The 19,870-nt window shown below is 42.9% G+C and overlaps 1 protein-coding gene across 1 annotated transcript in view; it reads left to right on the top strand.

The window, feature by feature from the left end:
* The window catches only part of LOC115480918 (coiled-coil domain-containing protein 74A-like), a 91,433-nt gene that overhangs the window by 6,025 nt on the left and 65,538 nt on the right, over window positions 1-19,870 (top strand). The window contains exons 2-4 of the mRNA XM_030219903.1: window positions 9,744-10,104; window positions 11,050-11,060; window positions 19,333-19,380. Of these exons, the coding sequence (XP_030075763.1) occupies window positions 9,831-10,104; window positions 11,050-11,060; window positions 19,333-19,380 (333 nt within the window). The 5' untranslated portion in view covers window positions 9,744-9,830. The remainder of the gene's footprint in view (window positions 1-9,743; window positions 10,105-11,049; window positions 11,061-19,332; window positions 19,381-19,870) is intronic.

Here is a 19,870-nt window from a genome sequence, read left to right as displayed (position 1 = left end):
AGGCTAGGGGTCGCTGTCGGGAAACGCACCATCTCCAATTGGCTAGCAGATTGCATTTCCTTCACTTACACCCAGGCTGGGCTGGCTCTTGAGGGTCATGTCATGGCTCATAATGTTAGAGCCATGGCAGCGTCAGTGGCCCACTTGAAGTCAGCCACTATTGAAGAGATCTGCAAGGCTGCGACGTGGTCATCTGTCCACACATTCACATCACATTACTGCCTCCAGCAGGATACCCGACGCGACAGTCGGTTCGGGCAGTCGGTGCTGCAGAATCTGTTTGGGGTTTAAATCCAACTCCACCCTCCAGGACCCAAATTTATTCTGGTCAGGCTGCACTCTCAGTTAGTTGTTCTTCGTAGGTCAATTTCTGTTATGCCCTCGCCGTTGCGAGGTTCCATTGACCTGGGTTCTTGTTTTGAGTGAGCCTGGGAGCTAGGGATACCCCAGTCGTGAGAACAAGCAGCCTGCTTGTCCTCGGAGAAAGTGAATGATACATACCTGTAGCAGGTGTTCTCCGAGGACAGCAGGCTGATTGTTCTCACCTACCCTCCCTCCTCCCCTTTGGAGTTGCGTTTCATCTTTTTGCTTGTCATTCAACTGGCGGGAACGGTCGCGCACGGGAGGGAAGACGGCCGCGCATGCACGGTGGGCGTGCCCTGCGTGCGGACCGCCCGCGAAGCTTCTTCCGGTTGGTGGGGGCTGCCGCGGACATCACCCAGTCGTGAGAACAATCAGCCTGCTGTCCTCGGAGAACACCTGCTACAGGTATGTATCATTCACTTTTGTGACTCATCCGTTAGGCTCCCATGCTAATCCAGAAATGGCACATGCTGGGTGTGGGAACTATCACCGGGCTACTGCAGGAGGTAGTTCTGGATTGGCATACAGCAGGGGCATAGCTAGGTGGGGCCACGGGGGCATGGGCCCCCACAGATTTAGCCCTGGCCCCCTCTATTTTTGCCCCCCCCCCCCCCCCCACTGCCGACCCCGGCCACTTTCAACCCCCCCTCCCGCCGCCGACCTTCCCCCGCTGCCACCAGGTACCTTTGCTGGCAGGGGTCCCCATCCCCCGCCACCCGAAGTCCTCTTCAGCACCGGTTGCTGATCTGTTTCTGTGAGTCTTGACTCCTGGCATCCTGCAAGTTTGTGCAGGACGTCAGGAGTCAAGACTCACAGAAACAGATCAGCGAACGCACCGGAGACCGGCGCTGAAGAGGACTTCGGCTGGCGGGGTTTGGGGACCCCGCCAGCAAAGGTTCCTGATGGAGGCGGGGGAGGGTCGGTGGCGTAGGTGGGCGGAGTCAAAAGTGATGGGGAGGGTCAAAAGTGGCGGGGGGAGATCGGCAGCACAGGGGGGGGGCTAAAATGTGCCCCCTCATCTCGGACTCTGGACCACCCCTCCTGCCGAGGTCTGGCTACACCCCTGGCATACAGCAAGCCTGTTACTGCTCGCCAACCCTTTAGTAAGAGGGTTCCCAGGTGATTGTAATTGAAGCAGCTTGGTTTTGTGAGAGGATGATTCTGCCACATGAGTTTTATCACATTTTTTGATCAGTGTCTAATTAATTAGATTGCAGACAAGTATTGGGTGTGTTATACTTGGGATTTCAGCATAGTTTTACCATCCTGCATAGACTGTGTGGTAGCTGCGTTTCAATACCAAAAATTATAGAGCTACATATTTGGGGTGCAGAAATCCAAGAAAGCAATACACAGTGAGTGAGATGCTAGTAGTCAGAAAGAAAGAAAAATAATTATTGGTGGCTGAGCCTGATGATTTCAAGGTAGCGAAAACAGAAGAGACTACAGGCAGGGACTATACTGGGAGGATGTGGGAGTACATGACAGACACGACTCATAGAAATAGGGAAACACAAAAAATTATAAAAATGGGGAGAAAACTACTAAATATATCCCAATCCTTTTAATTGTGAACAAATAAAAATAGCATACTGTATATTGGAACGGGTAAATGATACTATAAGTGAACTTCATAAATATATCAATAAATTTGTGTTATGTGCTCAGACCTTAGAGGTCCTTTTACTAAGGTGTGCTGAAAAATGGCTTGTGGTAGTGTAAGCACGGGTTTTGGGCGCACGCCGATCAATTTTTCAGTGCGCCTGTAAAAAAAGGCCTTTTAAACATTTTTGCCGAAAATGGCCGTGCGGCAAAATCAAAATTGCCGTATGTCCATTTTGGGTCTGCGACCTTACCGCCAGCCATTGACCTAGTGGTAAAGTCTCACGTGGTAACCAGGCAGTAATGACCTACTCACATCAACTGCCACTTGGCGTGCGTCCGAAAATAAAAATTATTTTTCAGCCACTTGTATCGGACGTGCACCAAGAATGAAATTACCGCAAGAGCCACACGGTAGCCGGGTGGTAATTCCATTTTGGCACATATTGGGCTCGTGTAGACGCTTATGTGACTTAGTAAAAGGGCCCCTTAGTGACTTCAACAAGAAGCCACCTAACATCCCATCATTGCACATAAAAAAAAGTCTAAATGGAATCTAGTCTATTTATTTGTTGGTGGATTCATGTTAATTCAAGCTTTCGTTTTTTAAATTTACATAAGTACATAAGTATTGCCATACTGGGAAAGACCAAAGGTCCATCAAGCCCAGCATCCTGTTTCCAACAGTGGCCAATCCAGATCACAAATACCTTGCAAGATCCCAAAAAAGTACAAAACATTTTATACTGCTTATCCCAGAAATAGTGGATTTTTCCCAAGTCCATTTAATAACGGTCTATGGACTTTTCCTTTAGGAAGCCGTCCAAACCTTTTTTTAAGCTCCGCTAAGCTAACTGCCTTTACCACATTCTCTGGCAACGAATTCCAGAGTTTAATTACACGTTGAGTGAAGAAAAAGTTTCTCTGATTCGTTTTAAATTTACTACATTGTAGCTTCATCGCATGTGCACATATCACTGATTATCCTGGAATGCAGACTACAGTTAGTGCTTACATTGCTGAGGGAGCTCTTATATATGTAGCTACAGGAGGGGGCCCTGATAGCCCAGGAGGGGGGGGGGGGGGGGTGAGCAAACACTTACCTCTCCAACCTGTCCCTTATCTCAACCCAGGCTTCGATGGAGAGACTCCTGGGAGGCAGGTGGTGGTGGTGGCGATAAAGAATGCGCCTGTGCTTCAAGCACAGGTGCAGTAGGTACATGGTTTCAGCTTGGCTGAAATTAGGCTCTCTACGCAGCGCCAAGTTTCTCAGTGAACAAGCGTTGGAAAGCATGCATCGCCTTATATGGACACCCATGCGTGATGGACGTCCTTACATGCACAGCTCCATCCCATATATGGACAGATCAGTACGTGCACGTCTTGGCATCTATAATGGCTCCACACATGGATGGCCATAAAGCATGGACGTTCATGGACTGGCGTCACGCTTGCAGGGCCTACGTGCGGAGTCTTCCTTATATGGATCATTATGAAGTGTGCTACCTTCATATACACACAATAAGATATGTATGTTCCTTATATTTTCCATAGCTGCATGTTCCAGAAGTATAGTGCATGTAGTTGCGGATATGCAGGTACAGGGAAAATACAAGGAACATTGAAAAGTGTGAAGTACAGCAACAAGGACTTGCATCCCACAAATCTTGATGATGACAAAAAGCAGCAAACTTATCTGGTAATGCAAAATAGATGACCACTTCTTTCATATGCGCTGATAACATCCACTATTAAAGATGTGGTGGTAGGAATGCTTCTGTTGTGCACCCCATGAGATGAAACCTTAAAAAAAACTCTGAGCACATAACACACATTTATTGATATATTTATGAAGTTCGCTTACAGTGTCATTTACCCTTGCGATATATGGTATTTTTAATAGAAATATGGAAGTGATAACACCACTGTACAAATCATTAGTGAGACCTCACTTTGAGTACATTGTCTAGTTCAGGAGGCCTTGTCATTGGAAGGACAGAGCGTGGAGATGGTCCCTACGAATACCAAAATAGTGCAGGGTCTCTAGCAAAATTTCTATGAGACTTAAGGTCTAATTATGAAGAACCTACAGGAGTGATAAGGCAGATATGATGAAGAACTTAAATACCTGAAAGGGATCAATAATGCACAAAAAGTAAATTGCTTCATTGGAAAGAAAGTTCTAGAAAACAGGGTCATGATATTTATTTTATTTACATTTGTACCCCGCGCTTTCCAACTCATGGCAGGCTCAATGTGGCTTACATATACAGGTACTTATTTGTACCTGGGGCAATGGAGGGTTAAGTGACTTGCCCAGAGTCACAAGGAGCTGCCTGTGCCTGAAGTGGGAATCGAACTCAGTTCCCCAGAACCAGAGTCCACCACCCTAACCACTAGGCCACTGTTTCAAAGGGGGTTAACACACTAAAGTGGTTTACAATGTTCTGATTTTTGTTTTCATATGGTTACTTAAACATTTTTAAAGTGTTATGTTTTAGTAATGCTTTTATGGTATAATTTTTCCATTACATGTTTTCATTTGATATACTATTTGTTGCAGTGTAATTAAATAGTATACATAGAAAATAAAAAATACATTCTTAATTAAAAATAAATATACTAGAGGAAAGAAGGGATATGAGAGATATGATACAGGTATTTATATATAAACAAATCTTTTCCAGAGACAGGGAATTGGTCGAACTAGAAGACATGAATTGAGGTTGTAGGGTGCAGACTTAGGAATAACATCAGGAAATACTTTTTCACAGGGAGGCTAGTAGATGCCTGAAATATCCTTCCAGTGCTAGTGCCAGAATTAAAAAATGTAAGGGATAGACGTAGAGGATTCATAAAGAGAAAGAGGATGGTATAAAAACACTTAAATGACCTTATGGCCATAGGAGCCGACTCTGTGGGTGCTTGACCACCCCCAATATTGAGAAAATTCCTTGTATGTGTCCAGGGAGGGGTTATTTCCACTGGGCTTAGCAACCCCAATAATTTTAAAAAGTTGGCTCCTATGCTCATGGCTGTTGATGTGTTATGATAGGCAGGGTGGTGCTTAGCAGAGGCGTAGCTATTGTAACTCCGACCCCTGCCCCTTGGGAGGAGACTACACTTAATCCTTAGAGAAGTTCTCCTTGCTTGGAGAAAAACTCCTTGGCTGTGTTTAACCTCCTATGACTCCTTATCAGACAGGCTGCAAGATGCAAGGCTAAACTTTCAGACATTTATTCCCTGGATAAAATAATTTGGATTAAAGAACACAGGAAGAGATACACCATTAGCCAATCATAAATTTATCACAGAAGCGTATTTATTACAAATAGGAAAATAGACATCTAATTGCTGCTTTGCCAATTACAAACATACAAAACGTCTTTTTCCTTTCCATGTTCCTGTGGAGGAATTACCAGCCTGGAGCAAAAGTGCTACACATTGCTTGCAAGATTCCTGTTTCTGAAGTAATAAACCATTCCTTTTATACATTTATCTAACTGTGTGTACGTGACCGTATTACATAATTCTGTTACTATATTTTGACTATATTGGACGTTATGGTATCATGTTCCAGTTAACATAACTTCCACCAACCAGCCTACCAGACTCTTGTTTATAGGTTTTTCTCCATTGTCAATGGTTGGCTTCACAGCACGATCACTGCATGAACCTTGCTTTTCCACTCACCTGCTCCACCTCTGCTTCCCCCCCTTGCATAAACATGTGTACGTGTCATTTCGCATACTCAGCTCATTCCGTTCTAACCACCTGGTTTGCTCCACCTCCTTACACACAATACCCTAGAGATTTCTTCAGACTGTCCCTTTGTCTTGTTTGCTATTAACCACTTATCTATCCAGCATAGCTTATATTTCCAGCACATGATTACCTACAACTGGCCAGACACACTAGGGGAACTTACAAGCCATCTATTTTTATTCAGTACTTCAGATCCTTAGACCTGGTCATGCTAGACCTTTCAGGGCATAAATTACAGTACATTTCTATATTAGGTGGGTTGCCAGGGGAGCGGCCACTCCCCAAAATGGACTTCCGATGGTGTCTATTTTTCTTGTGATCTGTCACTTTTAAAATATGCGCCAGTGCCATCAGCAGTCCGCTCTCCGCTCCCCCAACGCCCTCAACCTGGCTGCGCTTTTGGTGCATAGATGGCAACAAAAAAGAAAGGAGGAAGGTCTCTGTGGAAAACATACCAGAGAAATTACAGCAGTGCCAATCAAGAGAAGGGTGAAGAACAGCACAGGAGTCCAAAAATATTACCTGAAAGTTTATTAGATAATCATCAAATATATCCAGCAAGCATGTAACCCACTTGTTTCGGCTTGTATTGCCTGCATCAGGGGTCTGTAAACACATAACATTAATAAAAAATAAAACAATTAAGTATACATCTGACATTGGAAACACATAAGCACATACATAAAAAATGTTCATACATAAGAAACTTCAAGTTATGTAATGGACAATATATAAAAGTCATTCACACGTATAGCTTGACCACACATGAGGAGAGCCACGGGACAGAAGAAATTCAATTGGCCTCTACTTTGCAGTTCTCCTATTAGTATAAAGTAAATACATTTCCTACTTGAACAATTTGACTAATTTTGGGATTGCTAGAATGAATGACACAGTGGAGGAGTGGCCTAGTGGTTAGGGTGGTGGACTTTGGTCCTGGGGAACTGAGGAACTGAGTTTGATTCCCGGCACAGGCAGCTCCTTGTGACTCTGGGCAAGTCACTTAACCCTCCATTGCCCCATGTAAGCCGCATTGAGCCTGCCATGAGTGGGAAAGCACTGGGTACAAATGTAACAAAAAAAAAAATTAAACTGCACCACTTTGGAAATGCAGTAACCTTGCAGCCAGATCTGTCTGGTAGGCTGCAAATGCACTAGTAAGTAGGCATGCTAGCAGAAATACAGACAGCCATACAGCTGGGTCTGTAGGGCAGACTGTGACAATAGAATTAATTAGCAACTACTTCTGTCTTGCAGGCTGTATGTACAGTATGAACAGGCACAGTCATTAGGACTTCTAATTTCTTGTAGCCAGGTCTGTCTATTAGGCTATGTAGAGGATCTGAAAAGCCAAATGTTTGGGCAAATATCATTTATTTATTTATTTGGTCCACTTGTATCCCACATTTTCCCAGCTTATGCGGGCTCAATGTGGCTAACAAAGTTAAAAGAAAATTACATAATACAAGAGGAGAAAATTGTTCCAGTAATAGGATACAAAGAAGTACAGAGGAGCTAAAATAAGAGAATACGGATGGGAAAACAGGAGCAACCAAGGAGAAGCTGACAGAGGGTAAAGAGCAGGTAAACTACCAAAACGGGAAAAAAGGAGGTTAAACAACATTGCTGACTTCGGGGTAGGCTTTAGTAAACAAATACGTTTTTAACAGTGTCTTAAAAGTTTGATGATCCGATGACTCTTTCAAGAGTCTCGGCAAAGCATTCCAGGTTCATGGGCTGATGAACGAGAAGGAAGAAGCGTAGAGTGTCTTGTATTTCAGATTCCTGCATGAAGGATAGTGCAGGTTAAGATAAGTTCTAAATGACACCATGGAATTTCTTGCAGGCAAATCAATCAAATCATACATGTACACTGGTGCTTCGCCGTAAATGATCTTGCGAGTTAAGGCACAGATCTTGAAATCAATACGGTCCTTAATGGGAAGCCAATGAAGTCTCACACCAAGAGGCTGCGCACTGTCGAAGCGTGATTTACCAAAGAACAGTCTGGAGCTTCTTTAGAATATAGTGAAAATGCTACTGCAGTAGTTGATGTGGCTTAAGACCAGTGAACGAATCAGGGTTCGAAAAATATATTTTGGCAGGAGCTGTTTGATGCGTTTAAGCTTCCACAAAGACAAGAACATTTTTTCATTATTAGCTTAACATGACTATCAAGTGACAGATGGCTGCTAATATCAGTGCCTGTTTAAATTATTACAAAGCTTTGTGGATAGAAATGGGTAGCAAGGGGTGCTGGTATGAACTAAGAAGGATGTTCAATGTTGCAGTTTCAGTATGTGTAACTCCTTGGCTCATCTATTCTATTTCATACTATGGAGATTCAGAATTGCCATTTTTTTTGGCATATTATATTACATACAGCACAGTGGTATACTATCCCAGGACAAAACTTCTGTCAGAGTATTATTAGATTTAATGCTATTTATTCAATTATTGTGATTTGCCTGGCACAGGCTTCTGCCCAAAAAGGTATAGTATAGGAATTAAATTAAATGAAGTTGTGACTGCTTATCTGCCAAAGAGCCTAAAAGAGAAATAAGGAAAATGACAAAAAGTCTCACGGATAAGGAGTAATATCCTGGGCTGTCAGCTTGGTGAGTGCAGAATATTTATGTATATCATTCTTGATATACTGCCCTTCTGTAGTACAACCAAAGTGGTTTACATCTTACATATTGGTATAGCAGGTATTTTCCCTGTCCCTACTGGGCTCACAATCTAAGGGGCCCTTTTACTAAGCAGTGGTAAAAAGTGGCCTGCACTACCTTGGACGTGTGAAATTGGCCCACACTGGGCCTTTTTTTTACCACGGTTGGGGAAAAAGGGCCTTGTTGTAATGGGGCAGTAAATGGCTGTGTGCTAAAATTAAAAATAGCGCATGGCTATTTACTGCCTGAGCACTTACCGCTACCCATTGACCTAGCAGTAAGGGCTCATGTGCTACTCGTGTGGTAACCTGGCAGTGTGCGCCAATGTGGCCGCACTGCCGATTACCACCAGGAACGCCCCAGCCACAGGAAACAGCGTGTGCCAACTTCAAAATTACCATTGGGCACCCGCGCTACCCTGGCAGTGTTATTATTATTTGTTACATTTGTATCCCACATTTTCCCACCTTTTGCAGGCTCAAAGTGGCTTACATATAACCATCAACGGTGTTACCGATTACGATCTGAACAAATACATGGTATGAATGAATACAAAGTGATATTGTAGTAGAATGAGGTACATGTATGGTAGGTACAGTTGGGGGCAACTTAGAGAAGGAAAGGGGGAAGAAGAGTCAGGTAATGTTCGTTACGGTCTTTGGTTGCATTGTGTCGCAGGTGAACAGGCATTTTTATGTTGGGTCAGTGGGGTATGCTCTTCTGAACAGGTCTGTCTTCAGTGCTTTCCGAAAATTTAGGTGGTCGAGCGTAGTTTTTATTGTCGATTTGGAGCACGCTACCTGCGTATTAGCCCTACCACTGTTTAGTAAAGGGCTTCGAAGTTTCTTAGCTGGGGCAATGGTTAAGTGGCTTGCTCAAGGTCACAAGGAGCCACAGTGGGAACTGAATCTGGTTCCCCCGCTTCTCAGCCTACTGCACTTTATTACATAGCATCATCAGACATGATCATCTTGAGGTCTGTTACCTGGCCAGTGCATTTCACTTTCCTGCCCTTTACTGTGTACTACATCCCTTTTCAGTCCACTCAGTCTTGGGTTGGGGGACAAACATGCAGCTGCCATGCATGGTGAACATGACAAACGTTTAAGCTGGGTGTATTCATGGAAGAACAATGCTGCTATAATGTGATACAAGTGGTGCAAAACGCCATGTGCAATATTGATCATCTCCCTCTGCTACTAGCAGATTGTAAAAGAAACTTTTTACTTCGACAGTGTAGGCAGAGGTTGGACATATGCTATGACTGGTTTGGAGATTTATGTGAGAAGTGATGTATTTTTCATCCAATTTCTTGTTCTCTATTTTTTTAACCCTTCATAGTGTTCTGCAGAGGCATGTGTGAGAGGCTTCTCAAATGATCCTTAGATTTCATCATTTTGTTCTTCCTTGCTGCACTGATCGCCAGGAATGTTCAGTACTGGTCTTCCACCAGTGGGAAACCTCCCACACTGGTCCCGCATTGGAAGACTGGATAAAGTCCATTACCTAAATTCTTCTCACCAGGACAGGATGCTGCGGCCCATGGAACAGCCCCTTCCACAGTCTATAGCTTCCCAGGATGTAGAGCCAAACAAACAAGTAGTCACACTTGAGAAGAGGTTCCAGTTTCTACAGCAGCAACACTCAGATCTTCTAGCACAACTCCATGAAGAAATCGACCATCTTAAAAGGGAGAACAAAGGTGAGTTTGCTAAGACCAGGTTCTTGCCACAGCATTACTGAAAAAAGTGTTTTATGTGTCCATTTGTTAACTTAGCAATAGCAAAGATTTAGAGAAAGGGCTGTAACTTTGAACACAAACCACCTGATCTTCAATGCAATTTAACTGGGCAAGAGAGGCTCCTGCACAGTTAAATTGCTTGTTGCTGCCTAACTGCTGATATTCAGCGGCACTTAACCAGACAGTACCACTGAATATCGCCACTAACCATCCCTGTGCTATCCAGTTCTGTTGCAGTCTGTGGGCTGAGTCTGGAAGGAGTTGGTACTTAACCAGTTAGCAGCAATATTCGGACTGCTAACCGGTTAAGAAAGCAGCATAAAGGCTGTCCTAACCTTAGCCACAAAGCAAACTGTCCTGAAAAGTAGCAGGTAACTATTCCTCTCCTGAAGTAAATTATTGCCCCAGCCCTATAACACCCCCCCCCCCCATACTGGGCAGGAGTAAGTGGGCATTACTCCTGCCTATAGGACCTCCTAAACCACCAGGGAGTTCCAGGTAGGGACAAGGGGGACTATGGGTGGGGGCTCAGCCAGGGCCACTTTTGCATTGGGAGGGGGATAAGGATCCTCCTTATGTGGGGCCTGCATAACTGAATTAGCCCAGATATTCATTGCCAGTGCCCAAACATAGTCCAGCATTGAATATCCAGGACTAATTCTGCCATTAAAAAAAAAAAACGCTGACGACTGCAGACTGAATATTGACCAGTGAATGGTATATAATAAAGTAGGTTCTTTACATTATGCAAACAGGGAAAGTGTTTTTTTGTCAAATCCTGGAAAGCCTGCTACCTATTCCTTGAGAGAACCCTTCTCTCTCCCTTCTCATGAGGTTACTGAATTTCAGATGACATGATGCATGCATGAATTCATGTTTGTCAGATCTGTTCCTCTGTGTCCACAGTTCTGTACATGGTAAAACAAGATTTACAAGGTTCTCACTCAATGAGCTTGTAATCAGTGGTGTGCTGGTAAATTTTTAACAACAGGCTCTCTCCCTGGTCCACCTCTGCGCCCCCCCCCCCCCCCCCCCCAAATTGCAGAGCTGGCTATACCCAGGGAGAGAGCCGGGGGGGAGAGGTCACGCATTACTCTCTCTGGGAAATTTTTTTTATTTTTAAATGCTTCCAAGTTCCAATCTAATTCAAGTTTAACGTGGGATAAAATGCCATAAATAAGTAAATAAATTGATAGAAACTCTGAACATTGAGAACCTGATTCCCATAACATGATGCCTGTTTTAGAAGCCCATTATCAGGAGAATAAAAATCTCTGCAGGGCCATAAATAAGTAACTAACTAAATAAATAAATAGTTAGATAGAACCCTGATCCTTATAATATGACATCTGTTTTAATGGCCCTTTACCAGGAGAAAAAAGAGCTCTGCACAAATATAATACATGCTAGGGTGTCCCTATAACCAGCCCCTCTAAATGACACACTGAATATGATTGATAACAAATTACTACTCTATTTATGAAAAGTTATTCCATTACTATACTTCCTCTGACCTCTGTGTACATCTGTATGCTGCCAAAGCTGGCATGTTTGAAAATATAAGAGAGATTGAATTAAAATGCTACCAACAATAAATAACGACAACCTACATGCAGCAGCTCAAGTTTGCTTGATTTTGTTTTCAGTTTAATGGCGAGGACAGCCTGCACGGGAAGGGGAAACAGACTAACTTAAATAGCTTCAACTTTTTTTTTTTTTACTTCATGCTGTCTTCATTCAAACCCAGCATAATCTCCCTCCTGCTGCTCCTCTGTGAATCCTACCTCTCAGCTTCCATTCCCTCTGGCCATTGTTTAAACATTACTTGTTCCTGCAGCTGTAGTGGTAACACGAGACGCTGCCTGATCCACCCAGAGCCTGTCTTTGCCAGTGAGTGTACAGCCCCGCTGATGCAACTGCCTGTGGGTGGGATCCAGCAGAGAAAAGGCTACAGGTTGGTCAGGCTGCAGGCAGTGGTGAGGGGGGGGAAGATGACGATCCTAAGGGACGACATGACGAGGTATGCTGGGAGCCTATGGGAGGGTGGGGGCTTGGGGAGGAGGGAGAGAGGAGGAGAAAAAAAAACAGATAATTGTGTGCTTGCTGCCTGACTCCAACAACCGGCTCGTAAAAATCAATAAAATTTAACAAGGGGCTCGTGCGAGCCGGCTCCAGCACACCACTGCTTGTAATCTACATGTAAGTTCAAGGAATTGAATTAATTATTCCATGTCCTATAGTGAGAATGGAACCTAGATTTGCAGGTTTCATATCTTTGGAATCTAACCATTGGGTTTCATGGGCTAATTCAGTTCACAATAGCTCCTGATCTATTTCCAGGTAGAGACTATGCAAAAAATCAGCAGAGCTTTGCTGGCTTGACGTGAGTCCTGTAATTTAAGGAAACATCCTAGGGAGAAAGGTTAGAGCAGTGCTGCTGGTAGACTATAAAACTTTGAGTTCTGTTATACTTTGCTGAGACTAGAATTATACTTGCAATATATGATTTCATTATGAAAGGCTGGACCCATTGAATGCGAACTTGTCCCGGTTACAGTTTTTAAAAGAGAAAGTTTACTTACAGGTCAATTTTTTAAAATAATTGGGGGTGCTAAACTTAAATGCAAATTACTCCTCCTTTAATGGTCACTCATAGAGCTGGTACCTATGCTTAGCTTAGCCATGTGAATCCTTAGTCTGTTTCTTCTCCACATGACTGTGGACATCCTAAAGGCAGGTCCTCCCTGTAAGTACTACTACTACTACTACTACTTAACATTTCTAAAGCGCTACTAGGGTTACGCAGCGCTGTACAATTTAACATAGAAGGACAATCCCTGCTCAAAGAGCTTACAATCTAAAAGATGCGTGGGCAGTCAGACCGATAGGGGCAGTCAAAGTAGACTCCCTATCTTCCTCTGGCAAAACTTGAAATTTACTCCATGTTGCTTAACCTTTCTACCAAAAAGAACAAAATTCATTTTTCCTCTACTCCAGAATAATAAAATAAGAAGCAATAAAACAGTACCTAAATATGTAGTATGGTGTTCAAGAACATTATGCAAAACAAGAATTGAGCTGAGGAAGACAAAGTTCTCTTTCTGCGTCCTCCTTATTAGCCTTGAACCACAAGGACCTGGCCTGCCTGCATCAACTGTCTTCCAAGGTTACATCTGTCAAATGCCAATAGAACTCATCAGAAATTATTTGGAAAAAGACATGGATATGCCTGTTTGCTGCTGCTAATCAAAGTGTTGCACTAAATCTTCATCCTTCACTCCCCTAAGGCATTCTAGCACTTTCTCATGCTTACTTTTATGGGAGTCAGAACTATGTAGAAATAGTAGTTCTCACCTTTTCAATCCAATCCAAACTGTTGATCAGATTTATAGATGTACTACTACTACTACTAACTAACATTTCTAAAGCGCTACTAGGGTTACACAGCGCTGTACAATTTAAACATAGAAGGACAGTCCCTGCTCAAAGAGCTTACAATCTAAAAGACAAGAGAACAATCTAAAGACAAGTGTACAATCTAGAGGACGAGTGAACAGTTAATCTGATAGGGTGGATAGATTGGGGCATTCTATATTTCTCGAGCGGTTAGGCGCCGAAGGCAGCATTGAAGAGATGAGTTTTAAGCAGAGATTTGAAGATGGGTAGGGAGGGGGCATGGCGTATGGGTAAAGGAAGATTGTTCCAGGCATAGGGTGAGGCAAGGCAGAATGAGCGGAGCCTGGAGTTGGCAGTGGTGGAGAAGGGTACTGAGAGAAGGGCTTTGTCCTGTGAGCGGAGGTTACGGGCGGGAACATAGGGGGAGATGAGGGTGGAGAGGTAGTGAGGATCCGCAGACTGAGTGCATTTGTAGGTAAGGAGGAGGAGCTTGAATTGTATGCGATATCTGATCGGAAGCCAATGAAGTGATTTGAGGAGAGGGGTGATATGAGTATATCGGTTTTGGCGGAATATAAGACGTGCAGCAGCGTTCTGAATGGATTGAAGGGGGGATAGATGGCTGAGTGGGAGGCCGGTGAGGAGTAAGTTGCAGTAATCAAGGCGAGAGGTAATGAGAGTGTGGACGAGAGTTCTGGTGGTGTGCTCAGAGAGGAAAGGGCGAATTTTGCTGATGTTGAAGAGGAAGAAGCGACAGGTCTTGGCAGTCTGTTGGATATGCGCAGAGAAGGAGAGGGAGGAGTCGAAGATGACTCCGAGGTTGCGGGCAGATGGGACGGGGAGGATGAGGGTGTTATCAACTGAGATAGAGAGTGGAGGAAGAGGAGAAGTGGGTTTAGGAGGAAAGACGAGGAGCTCGGTCTTGGACATGTTCAGCTTCAGGTGGCGGTTGGACATCCATGCTGCAATGTCGGATAAACAGGCCGATACCTTGGCCTGGGTCTCCGCGGTGATGTCAGGTGTGGAGAGGTATAGCTGGGTGTCATCAGCATAAAGATGATACTGAAAACCATGAGACGAGATCAGCGAGCCCAGGGAAGAGGTGTAGATTGAGAAGAGAAGGGGTCCAAGGACAGATCCCTGGGGAACTCCAACAGATAGTGGGATGGGATGTATAAGTAATACATCCAAAGAACAGATGGTACTTTAGGCCAGTGATGAGAAAGAGAAGTATCTGTGTCTAGACAAATTTTCTTACCAGCTGCCAAACAAAAGCCCTAGCTCTGCTCTATGATTTGCCCCTCCCTTCCTACCCTACACTATCAGGTGCCACAATAATCAAGTGTGCATGGAGGACACAGTTTGAATCCTCACAGAGACCCTTCCCCCTCCTAGGTGCTCCTTCTGGACAGGAAGAAAGTAGGTGGAAGGAGAGAAACCCCAGGAGCAATTGGTTTCAAGTTTATTCGAAGCATGCTATTCCACAAATCAGATGACCATCTATGTGATGTACAATACTAAAAGTAGAAGAAGAGAGTGTACAGAGGACAGTAAGTACCAGATATAGGCAAGGAAAATGGGAAAACAGAGAAGGGAGGGACATGATATAATGAACTATAATTATGATAGGAAAGGGGCATAAGAGCCAGCAAGTCAGAAAAGGGGAGAAGGGCAGTAGTTGTGTTCAGAGGCCTCCCCTAGGAGGCATCAGAAAAAAGATGTGCTTTAAGCTGAGACTTAAAGGTATGTAGTGAGTAAAGGTGACATAGGTACGAAGGGAGCGCATTCCAAAGAGCCAGACCAACAACCGAAAATATGTAGTTACGTGTAGAAGCATGAGTTATCTGCTTAAAGGGATGAACTAGTAGGAGATTTTTCTGAGAGAAGAGAAGGGCCCAGAAAGGGTAGGGATGTAGAAAGCTAGCTAAAAAAAAAAAAAAAAACTTGGAAGGCCAGTGGACCTAATCTTGAAATCAAGAAGAATTTTTTAAGTGATCCGATGATTGAGCATCCCTAAGGAGAGGGGTAACATGATCAAATTTCATTGAACCCATAATCAACTTGTTGCTAGTGTCGTCAGTGGTTATTTTTATTTTTTCCTGTGGGGTGTTATGAAAGTAAGATGAGAGACAAAAGGCGTTTGAGCGACAGGTGAAAGGAGATCTACATGAAAGACTGTAGTGGAAAAGAATTCCATGAAGAAAAAAGAAGAGGGAAGGAACAAGAAAAGAGGTAAACCATGATGAAAAGGTGAAATGGAAGAATTGGAAAAAAGAGAACATAAGAATTGCCAGACCATAGGTCCTACTAGCCCAGTATCCTCTTTTCTAATAGTGGACAATACAGGTCACAAGTACCTGGAATGATCCTAAAATGTAGCAAGATTCCATTCTACAGACTCCAGGGATAAGCAGTGGCTTTCCCTAGGTCTACCTTAATAATGATTTATGGACTTTACCTCCAGGAATTTGTCCAAACCTTTTTTAAACACATCTAAGCTGCTTGTATATTGGAGTAAAGGGAAAGTCCAATGGAGGAGTAGAAAGAAACACTCAGGAGCATGGGAGTGTATCACAGAGGTAAGAGAGGGGAAGATCTGGGGAGGAGGAAGAGGATAAGGTGAATGGTGGGGCTAAATGGTAAAAATGTTTGAGGTATTGTTGAAGTCATAAACCCAGTTCCAGGCTGGAGAATTTGGGACAGTCATGGTTTTGAACTTATATCCCAAAGCAGTGTGTGATTTGTAGTGCCTGATCTTGCCCATTGAAATTAGTACTGCACGCCCCATAATATACCAAGATGATATGGTCAGTAATCCAGGACTGTCCCAAAATCTCTAGCCTGGAACTGGGTAACTTAGCACCTTTGAAAACCTGGTGCACAGAAGGAACCAATGCATACCATCTTGCAATTTTTTTAAATAAACATTTTCTTATTTGTTCTAAATGGCTTGCCGTATAACTTCATGGACTGTACCCTAGTCTTTCTACTTTTGAAAAAGTGAACAATCAGTTTGCACTTACCCATTCCACTCCACTCGGACTTTTGTAGACTTCCATCATATCTCCCCTTACCGGTTTCTTCTCCAAGTTGAAGTGCCCTAACCTCTGTAGCCTTTTCCTCATATGAGAACAAATATTCTCTTAAACATTTGGGTCACTCTTTTCTTTATCTTTTCTAATTCAGCTGGATCTTTTGTGAGATGTGGCAACCAGAATTGCACATAATATTCAAAGTGTGGTCACTGCTGCATTAGGCTGTTATGGTATAACCCCAACTACAATGAAGTAATCTGCATGGTGTGACATTTATAACCCCTAACTGCAGCCAGAAGACACATCAGCCTTGGGTCACCTGCAAAAAATAAGCATGGTCTAAATATCAATCAGTATGTGAAAGCTGAATTTCTTTGAGAAATGATAGTTGTAAAAAGCATGGGAAGGGGGTTTGGTGTTGTATTAAATATGGATCTTGTAAGAATCAAGGGGGAAGTTGACCAGGCATATAACAGTTTACCAGCAGAGGTAGCAGAGCCCAGAACCTGTAATGGAATGTGGACATGCCTGTACCAGATATAGAAGACAGTTATATTACTAGGGTTGAGAGGTCTAGTATAAGATATGAGGCAGAGGTTGGTTTTGGTTATAAGTATGGGAATTTATATGCATATGCACCCAATGTGTTAGAGAATACAATAGAAGAAGTCTAGATGGGGCAGCCCAACGGTTGTTATCTATTACCAGAATCCAACTGCATCAATGCCAGCAGGTTGGTGGTAGCCAGGTATTATACAGCAAATGATAAGAAAAGGTATGACAGTGACACCACAGGCTATGCGGTAGCCAGATTGGAACTAGCAGGCTACACCTCTCCAGAAAACCAACACATTTGATGCTGATAGGTTGGTAGTATTTGGGTTGTGTCTAGCAAGACCTCAGGATCTCGACATCCACAGTTTCGGACAACAGCTAGAATAGCTTTGGTAGCTATTTATTCTATTACAAAATTAGTGATAAGATGTTATGCTGACTGATACAGAGCAATAACCTACCCATGGTTAAAGTTTTTACTACTGACAGCTGGGATATATAATTGCACAGACAGGTAGACATATTGGTCTTTATCTACCATTATCTACTGTGTTACTATGCAGTTACTTGCAAGACACCACAGGATAATAGGGAAAGAGAGAACAGGAATGATGGCTCATGTGGAGCAGGTCTCTCAAGTCTTCACTATTCAGATGATGACAATCTTTACCTGCAGTGGGTGGGTTTAACCTTGTGCTGCCTTTGTATTCTATAATTGAAAATGTGGAAAAAATAAAGTGGGGGATACTTTACAGGGTTTCATCTATATTAAGTTGTGGTGTTTGATTGCAGATCTTCACTATCAGCTCATCATGAGTCAGAAGCCGACAGGGAAAGGTACTGTTCCTGCCTTACTTCTTTGAAGATTCTCCTTACCTTTGTGCCTGTTGCTTTTACTCATTCCATACTATGCTTCTTCCAGTAGGAAGTGGTCATATATTAGTCCATGCCACATTCTGTAGGAACAAAACAAAACCTCCCCAAATGCAGGCAAAATAACAGTAATAATAATGGTGTTTAGGGGGTAAATCTCAGAAATTACAAGTGACTTATGGGCAATTAGACATCATGCATACTACAGTGCTTAATAGCCAGTTGCCTAGGTGAGGAATATGACCTTTAAATAATCATTGACTTAACCCATTCAAAAATCATAACTCAAATGTGCTATAATATTAAAGTGCACAACATTTGTGAAATTGTTCAAAATATTCCAAATGCAATCAAAAAAACATTCAGTAAAAAGTCTCTTAAATACAGTAGCTCAACTAGCAAGAACTAATGAGCCTGCTACAGCTTTATCACTAAAAATTACAAATGTAATGGAGATGGTGGTAAACACTAGTAGTCAATTTACTTGCAAAATCCAACATCATCCAAACAGTCCACAACTCCTGAATGGCAAGTGTTGACACAATAGTAAATCTCTTCCTGTAGGGATTCTTAACTGCAAATTGAGCTGGTTCTTAGACCTCAAAATGCAATGAGGATTAATTGTGGCTATCCTGAAAGCCCAAATCGACTATAATTGTATAATCCTGCCTTGTGATAGACTTTAATACAATAGCATACCATCTCTCCGTGTGATAGTAAGCTGCAGAGAGTCCTAGTAGCTGTATTTGGTGCTGGAGAAAACATGATTCCCTGAAGGATGTGATACGTTTTATTGGATTAACGATACAGATGTTCTAGTCCATATGTTCTTAAGAAGTAGATCTATGAAGAAGGGAATTGTTGTGTATTGAAAGCTCATGTGATATTCAGTAGCACTCTGTAAGCTTAGCTTAGATTCAGCATTTACTCACACAGCTAGAGTTCCGGATGGCAATAAAGCCAACTCCTTCTTCCTTGCATCAGTCATTCAGTTGTGAGTTGAAGCTTCTCGAGAACAGTTACCTGACAGCTGCTTTCTGAGCACCTCAGGCCTCTTCTCTAAGCTACTGGACATCTAGCATCTCCTTATAGTGGCATCAATTTATCCTTCCACTGTTGCAGGCCCATTGTTCCTAAGTACTTTATCTCTGAAATATGATTAATTGGCACATAACTGTCCTCTTCCTGTTCATTGCTGCTTCACATCTGTACCCCTGACACTAGTCCTGCAGCAGAATAACTTACACCTTTTGCATTTCTTCTGGTGCTATGAATAAGACAGTATTGTGAGAACCTCTCACTGGTGTTTGGGAATTCTCTCCTTTTTCAGATTGTGCTTCAGCTGCCAGCCAAGTCAGTTCTCGATCACATTCAACAGGTAAGAGAACAGAAAAAGTCCTTGTGAAGTAGGTTGGCTGCCAGTTTCTTTACTGAAGAAAGTGAGTAAGGAGAATGAGGTGGTGCAGGGCTGGAAAGTTGGAGTCATTTCAAAAAGGAATATAGGGCTGGTTGCATTTATTTGATCTGCAGAATTTTATTTTGCAGTGAATTTCTGAATGGCTTGAGCCTTACTGTAAAGAAAACCAGAATTCAATGGGCCAGCCAGACATTCTCTCCTGATTTACTTCCCTCAGTACAACTGGAGGAATTCAGACGGAGGTTCAGCACTTCATTTTTTACTCCAAGCTTTCATTATAACCCTGAATCAGATCAGTGTCTTGCTCTACTTTCTATAAAATTATTTATTTGCACAGTTTGATATACCATCATTAATAAAAACATTATAGCAGTTTACAATATTTCTAAAGAGTAGTACCAATAAAAGTTTAGAGATGATGAGCATAAGTGGCAGAATACAATCCAATTAT

The sequence above is a fragment of the Microcaecilia unicolor genome, chromosome 11, assembly GCF_901765095.1.
Source record: "Microcaecilia unicolor chromosome 11, aMicUni1.1, whole genome shotgun sequence".
Lineage (NCBI taxonomy): Eukaryota > Metazoa > Chordata > Amphibia > Gymnophiona > Siphonopidae > Microcaecilia > Microcaecilia unicolor.
This window is presented reverse-complemented; position numbering and strand designations above follow the sequence as displayed.